This window comes from Nipponia nippon, unplaced genomic scaffold (assembly GCF_047370975.1).
Source record: "Nipponia nippon isolate SJK-2023a ecotype South Korea unplaced genomic scaffold, ASM4737097v1 scaffold_37, whole genome shotgun sequence".
Classification (NCBI taxonomy): Eukaryota; Metazoa; Chordata; class Aves; order Pelecaniformes; family Threskiornithidae; genus Nipponia; species Nipponia nippon.
The window spans coordinates 2,764,314-2,778,502 of record NW_028262355.1 but is presented as its reverse complement, the minus strand read 5'-3'; the positions used below and the strand labels follow the sequence as shown (position 1 = coordinate 2,778,502).

The 14,189-nt window shown below is 41.6% G+C and overlaps 2 protein-coding genes across 14 annotated transcripts in view; one reads left to right on the top strand and one right to left on the bottom strand.

Moving 5' to 3' along the window:
- Positions 1-790, top strand: part of ALPK2 (alpha kinase 2) — a 96,917-nt gene extending 96,127 nt beyond the window's left edge. Inside the window, exon 13 of the mRNA XM_087772778.1 lies at positions 592-790. The gene's annotated coding sequence lies outside the window, so the exon portion shown is untranslated. The remainder of the gene's footprint in view (positions 1-591) is intronic.
- NEDD4L (NEDD4 like E3 ubiquitin protein ligase) overlaps positions 1-14,189 on the bottom strand; it is a 193,368-nt gene that overhangs the window by 2,935 nt on the left and 176,244 nt on the right. For all 13 annotated transcript variants that reach the window (XM_087772788.1, XM_087772789.1, XM_087772791.1 and 10 more), the window contains 9 exons: positions 13,133-13,254; positions 12,208-12,278; positions 10,197-10,292; positions 5,683-5,756; positions 2,944-3,004; positions 2,498-2,557; positions 1,830-1,937; positions 801-897; positions 183-255 (listed from right to left, as the gene is read on the bottom strand). In XM_087772788.1, the coding sequence (XP_087628914.1) occupies positions 183-255; positions 801-897; positions 1,830-1,937; positions 2,498-2,557; positions 2,944-3,004; positions 5,683-5,756; positions 10,197-10,292; positions 12,208-12,278; positions 13,133-13,254 (762 nt within the window). The remainder of the gene's footprint in view (positions 1-182; positions 256-800; positions 898-1,829; positions 1,938-2,497; positions 2,558-2,943; positions 3,005-5,682; positions 5,757-10,196; positions 10,293-12,207; positions 12,279-13,132; positions 13,255-14,189) is intronic.

Below are 14,189 nucleotides of genomic sequence, written 5' to 3'. Positions count from 1 at the left end.
TTTTCAATACATGCCTACACACACACGGACACGTGTGTAGGTTTCAGAGTATCTCATTTTATAGAAAGCTGTATGATCCAGAGCTAAAGTATGTTAGAGAGAAGCACAGTCATCGCTTTCCCCCTTTCTTGGCAGGATAACGATACAGAAAAGCGATATAATGCTATGCTTTTACGACTTACCATGTGTGAGCTCTGGGCAGTTTATCAGGACTTCCCCATTGCTCTATTGTAAACAGCTGAGGACCATTTGAACCTGGTAGAAAAAGAAAATCATGTGAAAAATAAATTGCTGGACACTACGGAGACTACCTAAATATTATTTTAAAAATTAAGTGTTTGCATAAATTTGTGTACTAGATTTTTCAACTGGTACAAAATACCCGGTTACAAACTCTCTTAATTAAAACTACATTGGAAGTAGGAATGTGGTTATTTATTTCCAAACCCAGTTACCTTGTTAAGTTTATCTAGCGATCTTTGCATAATGGAAAAGAAGTAAGCTCAGACATAACACGGAAAAATTCAAGTGCTTAGTTAAACACGCATTCTCCTCTTCTCCATATGACGCGAATATTATTCCTGTTGACAGCCAAAACGTTTTCCGTGGGAGCGAGGAGAGTGTCTACGGAACGCCCACAGTGCACAGAACGTTGCTCCTTCTCAGTGTGCCCCCCAAATTCTCCCGTGCTCCCGGCACCCCGAAGGAGAATTCTTACGTGGGGCTCAAAGGTTGGCGATGTCTAAATGTCAGTCGTGCCCAGGTTTGCACGATCTGCGGGCAGGCGAAAGGAAGCTCACCGTAAAGTTCAGCAAATCCGTTCATAGGCACGCGTGACGTCCCAGTAACAAACTGCAGTAGTCGAATCCGCTTTTCGGCATCCATCAGTAAAACGGCCTACGGACAGACACACACAGTCACTGTCTGCACTTGCACAGCTGCAGGTATCGTTGTTATAAACCAAATCAAAACCTGAGGAAATGATCTGTATTAGACTGTAACAGAGGTATAACTCTGCGCGATGTACTACAGGTCCCACACCCGGTTTTCTCTGATTAAACAAGGAGCATCCTTTTCCAGCTGTCACTGGGCCACGACAACGAGACCCGGCTCTGGCGGCAGCTGGGAGCTACCAGGGCCATTCACCGCACGAGCTGGCTCGCCTCGCGCTGCCAGCGGGACCCGCACCTGCCCCGCGGCACCGGGCACAGCGGCTGCGCTGCAAATGGGCCCGAGGGGGGGACGAGAGAAACAGCGGTGACAGCAAACCCTTGAAGGTCAGAGAGACTGCAAGGGCTCACAGAAAAGCAGATCAGGCTTGCACGGCAGCAGGACCTCGGAGCCGAGCCGTCTGGGGCCACGGCACCATTTGGATGGCTACAGGTACACAGCCTTCATGCATGCCGCCCATGGTCATGAAAACGATGTAAGAAACCCAGAAACAAAGCTCGAAGTGCACACACCAAGCTGTAGGATTCCGGGATTTTTACGAAAACCAGACACCCCTTGGAAAAATCTACAGCTATTATGGGAAAAAGTGTTTTAGCAGTTTTTCTGAGGACATATACTTTTCATTAAAGTATTTTACTTCACAACTACTGCAAGACACTTTAGATAAAACCAAAGATGCAGACTTCCTGCCTTGGGTCTCCTTCTAGTCCAGTCCCTAACGGGTACCACAGCTCTCATTTCCAACACATTAAAAAAAAAAAAAAAGAAAAAAAAAGAAAAAAAAAGAAAAAAGATTTCGTAACAGCCTCCGCAAAACACTACAGGAACTTTCACTTTCAGGAACAGGCAGAGAAGCCAAATGCGGTAAACAACATTACCTTCCAGAACCACTGGATAACGGGATGGTTTGGGCAGTAACCGTTTTTGTAGATGGTGTGTTGTCTCCAGTCATTAACATCAACGTCGCCGAGGCCACACATCAGTAACTACATATGGAGGTGAATTGTTACGGTGTCAGTTCAAGACGGCATTGTGCTACGCTGCACGCTTTGTCAGGAAAAACAAGCTTGCACTTCCCCCTGTTGTCTGACCTTTTAAACAGCTAAGCAGTGCAAAGATAAACACAAACCTAAAGGAGAGTTGGGCTTCTCCTCAGGAGGATTCTCAAGGAATATTTCATGTTACTGGAGCAACACTGTACACCGCGACGTCTGTATGCTTCGTGTGACAGCATCTTTTATAGTATTTTGCTCAAAATGCGACTGGTATCGGCATAATGGCATCCATTCAGTAAGCTACTTACATCCTTTTATACGCACATACCCAACCACCTCACCGAATAATTACAGTTTTGTGTGCTTTTATGTGATCAATAGATTTAATAATTAGGGAGAAAAATCTCATTTCCCACTGCAAGCAAAGCGTCTCTGTCTGCAAATTCACTTACGATGAGTAAGCGATGAATGATGAGCCTAGAACATAACGCATCTTTTCGTGATGAGCATTACTGCCCCGCTGTCTCTGGACGTCAGTTAAACAAACTCACCTCTAGTTCATTTTCATCAAAGATTTTAATCAGATCAATAGGAAGAAGTTCTGTGAATCCCTAAAAGAAAGCAAACAAAGTTAAAGTTCTCCGGCCACGTAAAAGTAAGAACCTAAGTAAATGACAGAGGACGAGGGAGGGTTTAGAAAATGAAATACGCAGTTGCTGAAGTACGAGTCCCTAATTTAAAAAATTAATCACAAAATTATTTCAAGCTCAAATAATTTAAGCTTGAAAGAGGACCTTCTTCTCATAGAGGAAAGATGATATATTGTTATACAAGGCAAAACTGTGAAATCATAAAACATAAGCATTCCGGAGCTTGGATAGTTATGCAAAGCTCCCCACTCCCTTAACGCACTGACGTGTAAGAAGTCTGCATTAAAAAAAAAATAAAATTAAAAAAAAATATATTTGGGGGGGGGAAGGCAGCTAAAGAACCTTACCTCCAAAAAAGCGTTCATTTGCTTTTGAACTCTGTTTACAAACCTCCACTGGATGACCAGGCTAGAGCAGATAAACAACAACACGTAGGCACACTCATTAGTAAACTGCAAACTAAGTTTATAGATTTTAGCAACCTTAATAGTTTCAGTTTCTCCTTTACAACCTCAGCCATCTCCCAACCACACTCTGATGTTAAGGAAAGCGAGCACCTTTCCTATTAATTGTTCAGATTTATCTCCTGTGGCTGACCGAAACGTTGAAAAAGATCAGTGACTACGAACAAGCCACAGCATGGGTAGTTCCACTTCAGCATGCAGCGCAAACTCTACGCGTGCACTTCCACGTTTTACAGCGATGACTTTCCTACATCACCACGCGTTTTAGCGTAACGCTACCAGACGACATGACATTAACCGCTTTGTGCCGAGGGAGGCAAGGGTGGGCACGGCAAAAAGGCTTGCCTGTGGATTGAAACAGCCTGCAAATTCTTTACTATGCTTGCTTGCTTTCTAAATGAGGCTGGCACCTAGGCTCTGGATGATGCATTTACTGTTAGGATTAGGCACCTAAATGACGAGACATTCCATTCTTCAGAGCTCTGAGTAATCACCAATTCCCAACGAAGTCTACAAAACGTGAGGACAGATGTAATTACATGTAACAGCCTGCCTATAAATAAATAGGGATGAATAAAAACTGCAATATCAAAGGAACAGGCCTGTATTTCAGCGTTACCCCCTACAGCATAAATACCTCGCAGGTTCTAGAATAACGCTTTAGAAATCCAGTTCCTTTCCTACTGGAGCACGTTTCCTTCCTGATTTGCACGAATACAGCAACTATAAGGCTTTCTCCCCTCTGAAGAGGCGCTAATTAAAAACGCCAGCAAGTACAGTTGAATTTATTATTTTACGTTCTGGTGGGCAGAGAAACAGAGGAAGCTTAAAACTAAAGGCAAACAGCCCGTTTAGCTGCGGCCGGTTCTTGACAGCACCGCTGCCAGCGCGGGTCTGGCGCGTAGCCAGCGGCGGCGGCCAAGGGGCAGCGGCCCCGCGGGAGAGCACCTGGGGCTCGCTGGAACCCAGGCGCTTTGAGCCACGCTCTGGAGCAGCACGTTCCCTGCGCGGGCATTTCGGGAAACCCAAGCAGTTAATTTAATTTACTCCATTTTTGTTCTTACATTGGCCAGTGCTACGTAAACTGAATTTTCAAAGGCGGCGTTACAGCACTGGATACTGTTCGCTTGACGGTTACTAGAAAACTCCTAGTGTGATTTCCTCATAACGCTTAAAGCAGTGACGTTGATTTTAATTAGCGGCTATTTAGTCAGTTTATCTGTTTTCCTTCATTTCTGCAAGAAACGTTACATAATAAAATAACGCAAACAAAGCACCAGATTTTCTGTCAGACAACGGTTCTTCGCCACCTACGCGATATCCATAAGCACTACATTTGCGTGAGAATGCATCGTTTGGATGCTGCGTGAAGCCACAGAAGCAAAAATAAAATTACATTTGTGACTACACCTGCAGTTTGGTGGGGTTTTCTGTTGTTGGTTTTGTTGTTGTTGGGCTGTGTGTGGGGTGGTTTGGTTTTTTTTTCCACGACAACTAGAACAGTTCTATCATAATGCAATTCTGGAAAAAATATTTGAAAAATTTTGAGCTGCATTAATCATTTCCAAATTAGAGTCAATACTTGTGTGCTCTCAAGTCATAAAAATACTGTGACTAGCCATGAAAGAATTACCGAGATGTAAACCCGACTCGGTTCTGAATTTTGGACCGCACATTTTCAGAGAGCTTTTTGTTTCTGCACTGTATTGAGGTGATGGAGATAAAAAAAGTCTATGATGTCTAATATCTTGCATCTGAAAGCTGAAAAAAAGGCCATACCTGAAAAACTCAAGAGCTGACAGTGCAAATACATTAAACACAAAGTAACAAAAAAAATCATAAAAGCAGAAATTTCTTATTGTTCCCCCATTACACCAAATCACTGTAACACAACCTTGCAAGTGAGGTTACCGAACAAGTACAAAGTTCTCCTCTTAGAGGAATGCTTAAACATTTACAGAGGTCCCGAGTTCCTCCTCGGATGAAGACCACAATGGCAAGCCAATACAAACTCGATAAATGATACAGACATCCTATTTTCATTCTTTTTTCTAGACCCGGTTTAGCACTCGGATCGGCACTCATTCCTGATTTGCACTCTGCGACCCAGCAGTTCACCAGGAAACACCGTAAATCCCAGGGCGGGAATTGCCCGCCGCTTTGGGGACCTACAAAGCAGAGCTAGTTACCCCAGGCACGCAGGCAACAGGCAGAAGCAGGCACGCAACTGGGCAAAATTCAAAGGTCTGCTTTAACGTGGCAAGTACTGCATCCAAGAGGTGCCAGCTCTTTTCGTCGAGTAATTTAGATGCAGATGTCTGTCACTCAGAGCAACCCCAACCCTTCTTGAACGTTCCTCACGCCTACCCATCAAGAAAATAGTTTCCTTTTACATGACGGACCCCCCTGATTAGTGCAATTCATGGAACAGTAAAGGTTAAAATTCAAGCTTTCTAAGGATTAGGGTATAAACAATCTATGTTAACAGGAAGATTTTCTTTTAAAAGGATCTCTGATGAGCTAGTGTAGTACAAAATACAGTAACTGCAGTAGGGTAAATTCTAAGACAAGTGCAACCGTGCTTTCTTACACTCAGGATGAATCCTGTAAATGTATACGTACTCAATATATTCCCTTTTGTTTTCATTCGTTACCATGATTTCTGACCCATTGGGCTTCAGGTCAACTTGATATGTCTGCATTTCAAAAGAAAAAAAACAAAACACAACACGACATTATTTCAGGACACATTTCTCACAAAATCCGCTCTCCTTGAGCGGCATTTTACAAGCAGTACCAGAAAATTATTATGGCGTAATAGCTAATGAGAGATCAAAACATTCCACATTTAAAGGTGGCATCACAAGGAACAAATTATTATGTGATCACTTATAAGAACGAATTCTTGTCATTAGCAGGTGAGCAAACCATTCAAAAGCAAACTTAGTCCTGAACAGCAGGTCCATTTGGGTAGAGACAACATAAATTCCATTTTAATAAGGGTAGAAAAACGCCTTCTGATTTTTCAAAATGCTTGGAAAAAAAATGATTACTTAAAGTCCACCCAGAAACTGTTTCATAAAAAGGCCAAAAAAGTAAAGTAGAAAAATAGATTATGAAATGGTTAAACACAAATTTGCTAAGGCTAGTGTCACTGTGGAGCACAAGGCTGAAAAAAACAAATTCATTACAGTTCACAAGAAACTCCAGCAAGTCCAAATAATGTATTTATTTCTGAAGGAAGTGATTTCCCCGTAGGAGTTCACCGAATTAGTGCTGGGTAGGTACCAGGAAAGCTAGAAGCTGGTAGGTTTAATCAGAGAGTGCCCCCGCAAAACTGTTACAAACCATACGCTCCGCAGCTGCGGCTAGGAAGAAGCGCTTTGCTGACTGCAGATCCTGGTGTTTACCCACAGCATAGGCACACGACTGGATTAACGTCTTGTAAAGCACGCGTGCTTGCGCAGGAGAGAAGGAAAGTCCGGTATTTTGCTGCTTGCACGGCCTCGCTCTGTTCCAGCCAACCTGGGCCATCGCTTCAAAACCACGGTTCCAGCGGAAGCAACCAAGGCCTGACTCTGTGCACCCACATTCAACCAAGCCTATTTTTAAAGCTGTTACTAATCTTCCATAATTAAATCAGATGTTGTGGTTGAGAGTAACAGTGAGACAGTAAATTCATTAGCTAATAAATGGAGCTGTGAAAGGAGGAGGCTGGAAAGCTCTTTTCAGGACTGGATTAACACTGAATGCTTCAAGAAGGAGAAAAACAATACAATAGTTCTATTTGAATAAATATACCTATTACTGTATAGGAAAAAAAAAAAAAAGATGACTATACTATTAAGGAAAAGTAACTAACAGGACTAACAGGGAACCTACACGGCTCTGAAACAGTAGCTTATTCGTTCCATAAAGACCAGGGAAGACAGTCCAGAACCAGTAAGGAAGAGGCCTGCCATACTGTCAAAGCTGAATAGGATGAAGTTACGAAGATGACGGACAGTCTGGCACAAACAGAAGGCTGCTTCGTGCTTGCCCCTCCTGCCCACCAGAAGACACCTTGCTTTTAGGAAATGAGAAACAGTATTCCAGAGCCATTAAGAACTTAGCAGAAGTACAGACCTTTTCTTTCTCTGCTTCTTGAAGACAGTTCTCCATCCTTTCCGTGTTGAGAATATCTACTTTGTATTTCTTACTGACTTGTGAGAACTACCGGAACCATATTTTTGGTTATTAAGGAAGGAAGGGTAACAAGAAGATAAGATTTACTAGAGGTTTCTTTGGTTTTCCCTAACTCCAGAAAAGGTTTTGGTGATAGATGAAGTATAAACAAACACAGAAGCTTACAGCAATGCAAATACCTCCCTCTTACATACACCGCGTCCTTCTGGAAGCAGTATCATCTCCTCCTCAGGTTCCCAAGGGCACTTTTCAGCAGTTCAGCAGTAGATGAGGCAAAATGAGTGCCGAAGCGTCAGGGTCCCTCGACTTCCAGCAGTCCCCACAGCGCTGGCAATGGCCAGCGGTACATGCAGGAAAGCCAGCGTAGTCAATATTTGCCAGAACTGCTGCGTTGCCGGAAAGCATCCTATAGGCGTTTGGACTGATGCTTCAATCTCTCGCTAGATAAATTCCTCCTCACTGCAGCACACCCTGCCCTTGCACTGCTGAGCTCATTCAGGCTTTTCTTCAGCCAAATCTGTCCTGCCAATTTTGCATCTCACCAGCAGTATGATGGAAACAGCATTATTATATCTACTACTACTGGCATTTGTCTGTAACTCGGTGAGCTTATATGTAAGTTGAAAGAGAAGTTAGCCAAGAAAACTTGAAATGCATTCGTCGCTACTGCTGCAGAGCTAGCCAAAACTGCCTTTTCCTTCCGAGACACACAAGGACTGTGATATCAGCTCAACACCTGGAACTTACGTTACAGCGATTAGAACAAGAACTGTTACTTCTGTTAACAAACTGGGCACTGAATGAGCACATGAAGTCGGTTACTCGTGACGGGTGCCTCCAACTTGAGCTAAGGCGTCATCAGAGTACAGGGCCGTAACACCTGCACGGCTGCGGCAGCATCCTCTGGATTTCTACATCAACAAAGACGTGAATCTCCAAAGCCTATAAATACCCGCCATATTATGAAGGAAAACTCTGGGGGTAAGAAGGTGAGTAGAAATGTCGAGAACAGTAAGACTGATGTTTTTGATGCCTTTATTCCACCCACTCACAATATATTTCTCTAAAGAGGACAAAGCCCACCTCATGTACTCTAACAATGATATCAAGGGAACTTCCCAAACAACCCCACGTATATTGTAAGAACACGGTAAAATGTTACGTTCAAGAGAAAGGAAGTCATAAACGCCACTAATTACTTCGCACCCGCGATACACAGAAACAACACAGGAGAGATTTAATAAAAAGGTAAACCAAGAAATGAACCAGTCAGCCTCAAGCTGCCGCTGTTTTTAACACCAGTTTGTAACGTTTCCCCGAGAGCATGAACACTCCCGGACAGCCTGCAACTTTTTAAAATGATGCGTCACACTTTAGTGGTGATCTGCTTCGTGCCTATACAGTGCTGAGCTGCTGAAGAATGGCATCTAAAGATTAATCTCTTCTGGAATCAGATGCAGCTATTGTGAATTATACAAAAATCCATCTTGCTAACAATGCCAGAATTAGCTATTTGAGGTATTAAAGAGTTAGGAGACGAGCGGAAAGTATCTCTGAGTAAGTTGATTTATGCTTTGAGTCAGAGAACGAACTTCTGCCAGCAGAAGCGAAAGCTGGCAGTGAAAGGCTATCAATAATTCAAAGTTAAATCGTTACAGAACAGCAGACAATGCGAATTCCCGACAAACAACCCAGTGTATTACAAAAACTTTTCATCCTGTGGCTTTAATGTTCTCCCTAATTTTCCACGTAACCGATAAACTTATGTTGCTTCAGGAAAAAAAGTAGTAAGCGCTGAGAAGTGGATCAGAATGTTCTTGACAGTACGTTGTGTGCCTATGTTTTGAAATTTTGAGGTCAGCTTTTAAAAAAGGCACGGTGGTCCACAGTACCAGTGGTACCCAGAGCCACGATATCTAGGTCTAGGAGTTAAACGAAGTGAAGACACTAGAAAAGGGCATAAAAGCCTATAAGCAAATTAATTTAAGAGACACAGGTAGGTATTATTAAGTCCCAATATTGTACAAAATCGGTATGTTTTAGTCGTTACTTGTGTGCATGCATTACAAAATGGTTCAGCTCCACAGCTTGTAAATAAATAAGCAAACAAACAATCACGGCAGGCAAGTAAGTTCCAAGCTCGTGTAAGTAGACTCATGATTTATTTGCCTTTAAGTCCTCAAATTAAATTTAACACATATACTTATGTACAAGACATTTATCTGCACTCAAGTTATTTCCATCCAGAAACAGATACAGATCTCTGAAGTTTGTTCCGATAGGATTCTCTGTAAAGACCGACTATAAATCCAAGGCAAACCGTACCATATGCTGTTCTTACAGCTTCTACTGATAAAATGAGTTACGACTTCGGCTGATGAATTACATTCCCACCTACTCACTTCTCAGTTGTTAAACATGTATCCCACATTTTTCATTTGTAACGGAGAAAGTTATCCACAGATTGTGAACCTTTTTAAACCAGGGATGCTTGCTTTTGTTGCCTCATCTACCTGCATTATATAAAAGACACTAGAAACAAAGCACTTCGCTGATTATCGTTCTACCGCTTACTTTGTCCTTTGAGAACATCTTCAACCTGTAAAACCCCAAACAGTCCCAAGCTGAGACTACTTTCTAAGATGGACCGTGTAACACCGTTATTACTCCTCAGTGCAAGTATTTTACTCAGCTTCAGGAACCGCTTTGCACAAAGATGTCATGTTGCTCCCTGACAAGAACATTATTTCCTGCTTTGGCATCCCCAGTCTTAGACAGCCAGGAAGACCGAGAGGTTAATATTCACAGTCTGCCTATGCTGATCATTAACATTCAACAGTCCCATGATCATCAAGTGCACAGCCATGAGATACTGCTCAGTATTTAATTCCTTTTTGGCAATAACCAATAATAAGATGGAAATACAGACTTCTGGGATAACACTTACGTACCTGTCCAAAGTTTTCCTCATCTATGCAAAACATGAGATCCAACTCTGTCGGGTCATTTTCCAGGATCCACTTCAAAGAGTTGTAGTACTCACTGTCCTGCAGCAGATTATAATTAAACAAAGCTTGAAAATGTGAACATTAAATGTATAGTTTAACTTTAAATTGAACAAATGAAAACATCTGAAACTAGAACTCCAAAGGGACTGGAAAGATGAGAACTCATTTATTTGCACAGCTACTGTAAAGCAGGGTAAGATGGATTACTTTATTCATATGTATTTTTCTAGAGATGCTACATTTTTAGATTCATGTAACTCTTCTTAATTTACTTGTAATTACATTATCATGCAACACAATAAATTGACTCTACGTATCTATTTGGTAAATATGTATATAGAGGTGTGAAATAAATAATTCATTAGAAAATGTCTTCTTGATAAAACTGTACATGCTTTTCAACACAATTTATATACCACTTCATTACATCGATAATATATTATACAATAACTGATTGCATTGTTATTACTAAAAGCCTTGAAGTTTGCTGAATAAAAACACCCCTCTCATTTCCTAAAATGAAGTTAAAACATTATTTACTCATGTATGCTTCAAGAGAAGAATGGCCTGCCAAAATATGGTGACTATGAGACAGTGGGAGCTGGAGGAGGGACTAAGCAGCCGAACCAGCCTTTATGTCAGTAACCGAAAGTCTGTAAAACTCGAAAACATCAAAAAGAATAAACCGTGTTTTCTTCTTCTCATACCGAGTATACTTCTGACAAGACCAAGGACAGCTCTTGCAGAGCTAAGAATAAGAGGAGAAGGTTTCCCAACTACTTGTAGGAATACAAGAGCCTGAACTTCCTTTTAAGATCCTTCTGGATACGTGTCTCAGGAGCTTCGTTCTAAGCTTGTACTTGAGCTCAAGCTCATCTTCTCATCTCATCTTCTGTAATTTTGCCTCTGGGCTGGGCTTGTGAGTCAACTGACTTTGCTGTTGAAGACAGTCGTAGGAAAGTGCAGGATGTGAGCGGCCAGGCTCACAACCAAGTCCTGCCCCTACAGAGGCAATCTGGAGCAGTCTTATCCAGGTAAACTACGCCGTATAATGAGTAACAGTAAGACGTTAGAAAGGGGAAAAGTAACAGCTCCAAGGTTCTCCCAAGTCCATAGTAGTAGAAAAAACGGACAGACCTCCAAAGGTTAAAAGGACAAAGCCAAGTATCATCCTGCTAACTTAATGGAAACCATTTGTATTTAGCTATTGTACATATCTGAAATGTACTGTGTTTCAATACCGGTACACTGCACATCTAGACTGGACATCTGCGGGATCCTATTTACTGTTGTCCTTCATCTTACAATACAAAGTTAGAGATCACCAACTTGTAAAACAATTCATTTTTCTCCCAGGGAGTGCCAAACACTAAAGTACTTGATTGCAATTGATGTTGAAGGTGTGAAAGTAGAGGAAGCGCAGGGAACAAAACCATGGGGATATAAGGGCGTAAGTTGTGCTGCATTCGTTAAAGTGTATTTTGGAGAGAACTGTTTATCATTTGGCGACCCTTTCCCCTGCCAGCACTGTGGGCAACTTCCCGTGTTCCCAGGTCAGAACTAAGCCCTTGCACCCCTCTCCTCCTGCTCCACAGCGTGACAAGAAAGCTGCAGGCCTTGGTGGTGGTGCTCCTTCTAACAGGGAGAAAGCTGAGCCAGCGGAAAAGCTGGAGGTATAATTAGACATCTTACGTTGCGTTTCTTACTGGCCTATTCATGTCTCTTTTCCCTTGTCCCTGTCACCGCTGTTAGTGCACTGGTACCGAAACAGCTGTCCTACCAGGGAAAGTGTGTTTTATTACAAAAGTATGTACATATCTTTCTAAAGTTGTTGTAACTATGACCTTGTGTTTTCTACCATGCAGTTTACCGGAACTGTCAGCTCATATTAATTTCCCCAGAGGAAAACAACCACGTAATTCCTAATGCTGATACAGCTTCAATGTTATCTTACCACTGACTCCATGTCTTTCAGAGTTATTGGTTTCCCCAGCATCATCTTGTAAAAAGGTCTGATGAAGAAGCCTAGAAGAGAGGAAAACGTGTTACCTCCACTGTTCTGCATTTTCACCTTACATAAAGATATGACTGCTCAAGGACAGTATTTCCTAGGGTGCCAGCAAGGAAGAAACCTCCTGAAAGTAACAGTGCTGTAACTGCTCAAGTTAACACAGAAGGCTCATTTTTTGTTTAGGCACAGAAGCCAAATTTTTCAATTACAAGAATTATGCCATTAATTACCATATTCCGTTAAACACCATAACGTTAATGGCAGAGAGACACAAAAGGTGGGGAATTGAGCTCAAGGTACTCTAATCCATTTAAAATTGCCATTCTTCCCTCAAAGGAGATGCTAGAAAAACAGGACGGCGAGCTTCCTCTTCTAATGTGCTGCACTATTGCTCAATAAAGTCAGTTTATAACGTTTGCTTGCTCGCTTATTGTGAGATTTCAAAGTTTGGCAGAAATCATATTTTCTCATGAAATCACTCGGTAATAATTTCACAGATCAAAATATGCTGCAGTTGACACCCACACAACTGCTTTGGCTGCAGGTTTGCATGGAAATGGCTGATATAAATTTAGTGATTTTCCTTTAGGGATAGCGATTATTTAGCAATGCTGATTCTGTAGTTTTAACACGAGTGGAGAAAGGAGCAAAACTTCATATGAAACATATTTGTTGAGTAAGACACTATAATTTTTGAATTGCCATTCACATCAGGAATGCAATTTCCAACAGTTCCAGTTCCATTAATTTCTCTCAGACTTTGCCTCCAGAAATACTACGCTCTAAAGTATATGAATTATTGAAGTGATTTATTTCATTTAATAAAAAGCCAGTAACGGTAGCATAGCCATACAGCGTAATAACTCACCATCCAATAGCTTCCCATGATACACTGCCAGACCAGCAACCCGACCAATAAATGTGAAATACGACAGATGATCTTCGTTACAAAGACCTGAATTAGGATTAATCTGAAGTGTATAGTTGTCCCTTTTTTGGGGAAAGAAAAAAAAAATCTAAATAACCAAGTCTTTAAATAACCAGATATTCAGATACGTTAATAAGTAATTTGAGCTTAGGGCCATTTCTGTTCATTTTTGCACGAGTGTAATAACGTGATTTCTCCCTGCGTTCCTCAAGAGAAGTAACCGACAGTTTGCAGGTAGGCTGACCTAATCAAAACTGTCGTGCTACGACCATAATGATTATTTGACCGAGGTAACTAAACCTCCTGCTGGGGGGTAACAGGATTCCACCTGTGGCAAGCGTAAGAGGGCTGTGCTGACCTCTTCCAAGGGTAAAAGCCTGGCATCATTGAAAACACTAACATTTTGCCATCAGCTTCAGTGGAATGAGAATTTCAGCTAAGTTCTCTCTTCTGCTGGGCTTGATTATTCACTCCTTCCAGCCAAATTTCAGGGCTTAAAATTTTAGGACTCTTTTGCAGTCGTTGCTTTTAGTTCTTGAAATACCTGAAGGTACTGAAGAGGAATTAAGCATAGGCCCATGGTCCAACCGTCCTAGGATAAAGGATGTTTTCTTACTAGCATCTTAAACTGCACATACTAGAGAGCATCTCTGAAACACGCTTAACGCCCAGGATATGGGAAAAAGCCGTCGAAGGACTAAGATCTTTTAACTGGGTAACAAAGCATTAAGACTCGTTGAAAGTGTGAGTCGCAATAAGAAATTAGTGTAAAAGCCGTATTTTGAATTTGCAGTATATTCTTAATCTGTGAAGAAAGATACGGGGGTTTTAAGTAGATCTTTTTTTTCTTATTCCTTAAAATAACTGGTTAGATTTTTGAACCTAAAATGAACTAACATATTTAAAATATCTACAGTGACCTATATCCCATAAGTGAAATATTTCAAAACAAACGTTTATCCAGTGAACTCTATTAACACACAGGCACTCCGTGCTA